General features: G+C 35.0%; 1 protein-coding gene across 1 annotated transcript; it reads right to left on the reverse strand.

Moving 5' to 3' along the window:
* Positions 1-1,869, reverse strand: LOC113371415. The gene has a single exon (XM_026612044.1). The coding sequence runs from the start codon at positions 1,867-1,869 to the stop codon at positions 1-3; it is 1,869 nt and encodes a 622-aa protein (XP_026467829.1).
* Between the last annotated feature and the right edge of the window lie 729 nt (positions 1,870-2,598).

The following is a 2,598-nucleotide window of genomic DNA, read 5'->3' on the forward strand; positions in this document are numbered from 1 at the left end:
CTAAGCAAGATGAAACTTTTCTTCTGGAACATTTTGCATGGAATCTAACGTAGAACGTATGGGCCAATGACTTCTTTGAGAGTAAAGCCATGAGGGACCTGTGTACCAATTACTATTATTAAGCAATGTATTTGGTAATGAACCACGAGAAACACAATCGGCAATATTTGCCTCGGAAGGAATATGATACCACTTGGCAGAAGGAAGTAAATCATGAACTTTCGTTACTCTATTTGCGACAAAAGTTTTCCATCTATGAGCTGGTCCTGTTAACCAATGAAGCACAATCATCGAGTCCGTAAAACCATATATTTCTTCGATACATAAAGAATGATGATTGGAAGATATGACAAAGGATAATAATTTTGCCAATAAATGCGCCGCACACAACTCTAACCTAGCTAAAGTTTGAACTTTAATTGGAGTAATTTTTGATTTTGAAATAAGAAGGTAATATTTATTATCATGGCAAGGCTTGATATAAATCACAGCTCCATAAGCCTTTTCTGAACTATCCGCAAAACCGTAAAGAGAACAACGAATATAATTTTTGGTACCTACAAATCGAGGAATGGAAAGATTAATTAATTCTGGAAGTTGATTATAAATACTAAGCCATGTTGCAACTAACGAGGAAGGTAATGGCTCATCCCAATCCAATTTTAATAACCATAGTTCTTTCATGATCATTTTGAATTTTATGGTAATAGGCGTAATAAAACCTAAGGGATCCCAAATACGAGCAATGGTGGATAATATATGACGTTTTGTCCAATTTTGATGGAGAAGGTTGATATTAAATTTAAAACAATCTTGAATTGGATCCCATCTCAATCCCAATACTTTAACGGAAGTATCAAATTCAGAGATTGTTTGTGAAAAATTAATTTGTGTTTTATGGTGTGATTCAAATTGTTTATACATTAGACGATCATTCGAAGCCCACTTCGCTAGTTCAAAACACGCGGAACGGAACAAACTCGACAATTGAACGTAAAGTTGTTTTGCGATTTCGACGGTGTCTGCACTAGTAACCACGTCGTCGATATAAATATCATTTTGAATTATATCAGTGGCTAAGGGGTAATTTTTGCTCTCATCTTTAGCTAGTTGTTTAATAGTGCGTAACGCATGAAAAGGAGATGACGTAATACCAAACGTGACAGTGTTTAATTCATAAATGCCGAGGGGATCTTCCGGAGAAAATCTCCAAAGTATCCTTTGAAATCGTCTATCTTGATCACGAATTAATATATTTCTGTACATCTGTTTAATATCGGCCGTTAACGCAATTTCGCCAAAACGAAAGTTAAGAAGAATTGTGATAATGTTAGACTGTAGCTTTGGCCCGGAAAATAGGTTGGCATTCAGGGAAGGAAATTCAGCATTCTTTGCTGATGCATCAAATACAATTCGTAACGGTGTGGATGAGCTGTCTTTAATCACGGCAAAATGTGGAATATAATACCCTTCATTGGCTGCGGAATCATTTACATGGCCTAAAAATGACATGTGTTTTTGTTGTAAATAATCTTGAATTACTTCTGAATATTGTTTATGGAATTCAAAAGATTTCCGAAATTTTTGTTCTAAAATACAATAACGCTTATGCGCGAGTTCATATGATTTCTGAAAATTTACATTAACGTTGTCACGAAATGGTAATGCGACCACGTAACGTCCATCGAAATTCCGTACTGTGGTGGACGTATAGAACTGTTCGCAATAATCGTTTTCCGACACAATCATGTCAGGTACATCTTCTAACTCAAAAAATGTTTTCATTTGTTTAGATAAGGAATCATGTTCAATCGTGCATAGATTTGTCGAACTTGAATCAGGCGATGCAACGTTTGGAAGAGATCCCATTATTACATAACCCAATTTTGTATCCAATGCGATAGGTGAATCGACGGTTTTTATGTGATTTGACATAATAATAGCATTAAATACATCACAACCCAAGATTCCATTAACAGTTTGAGGAATGAAAAATTTATTATCCGCCAGTTGTAAAGATAAAAATTTATTAATGGAATCGAATGGAATTTTAATGGTCGGTTGTGGTTTGACAATTTCATGTATTACATAGGCACATACAGACATTTGAAAGGAACAATCATTCGACATAATAATAAAATTTGCCATGCCCGTAATTTTTTGCGAAGAGTTACCTATAGAAATGACTTGAGCCTCGATCGGTGTTATCTCTAGTTGAGCGGATTTACAGAATGACTCAGTCACATAGTTGCGATCGCTTGCGGTATCAATAATGACACGTAACGGACTAGTTTTAATACCTGTTGCCAAAACATAAACAGTTGCGGTCGGCATAAGATTTATATGATGTGATAAATCTAATTCATTTACAACGCATAAAGTATTACTTGGATTGGAATCGGAAATTTTTTGTTTCGAATTTTTGGAATGAATATCTGTTGGAAATTGTTTTGTATTGTCAACACAATTATTTGAATGTAACAAAGTATGATGTTTGGTATTGCAATACAGACATGTTTTCTTAGAATGACACGGACTGTTACGTTTATGACCCAGGCAATTCGAACAAAGATTCAGTCTCTTAATTGCTGACCATCT

This window comes from Ctenocephalides felis, unplaced genomic scaffold (genome assembly GCF_003426905.1).
Source record: "Ctenocephalides felis isolate EL2017-DRISC unplaced genomic scaffold, ASM342690v1 CF-g0.4_SCAFFOLD_01492, whole genome shotgun sequence".
Classification (NCBI taxonomy): domain Eukaryota; kingdom Metazoa; phylum Arthropoda; class Insecta; order Siphonaptera; family Pulicidae; genus Ctenocephalides; species Ctenocephalides felis.

What these genes read in the sequence shown, in the direction of transcription:
- LOC113371415 (XM_026612044.1), bottom strand. Translation starts at nt 1,869, where the DNA reads ATGGGATCTCTTCCAAACGTTGCATCGCCTGATTCAAGTTCGACAAAT.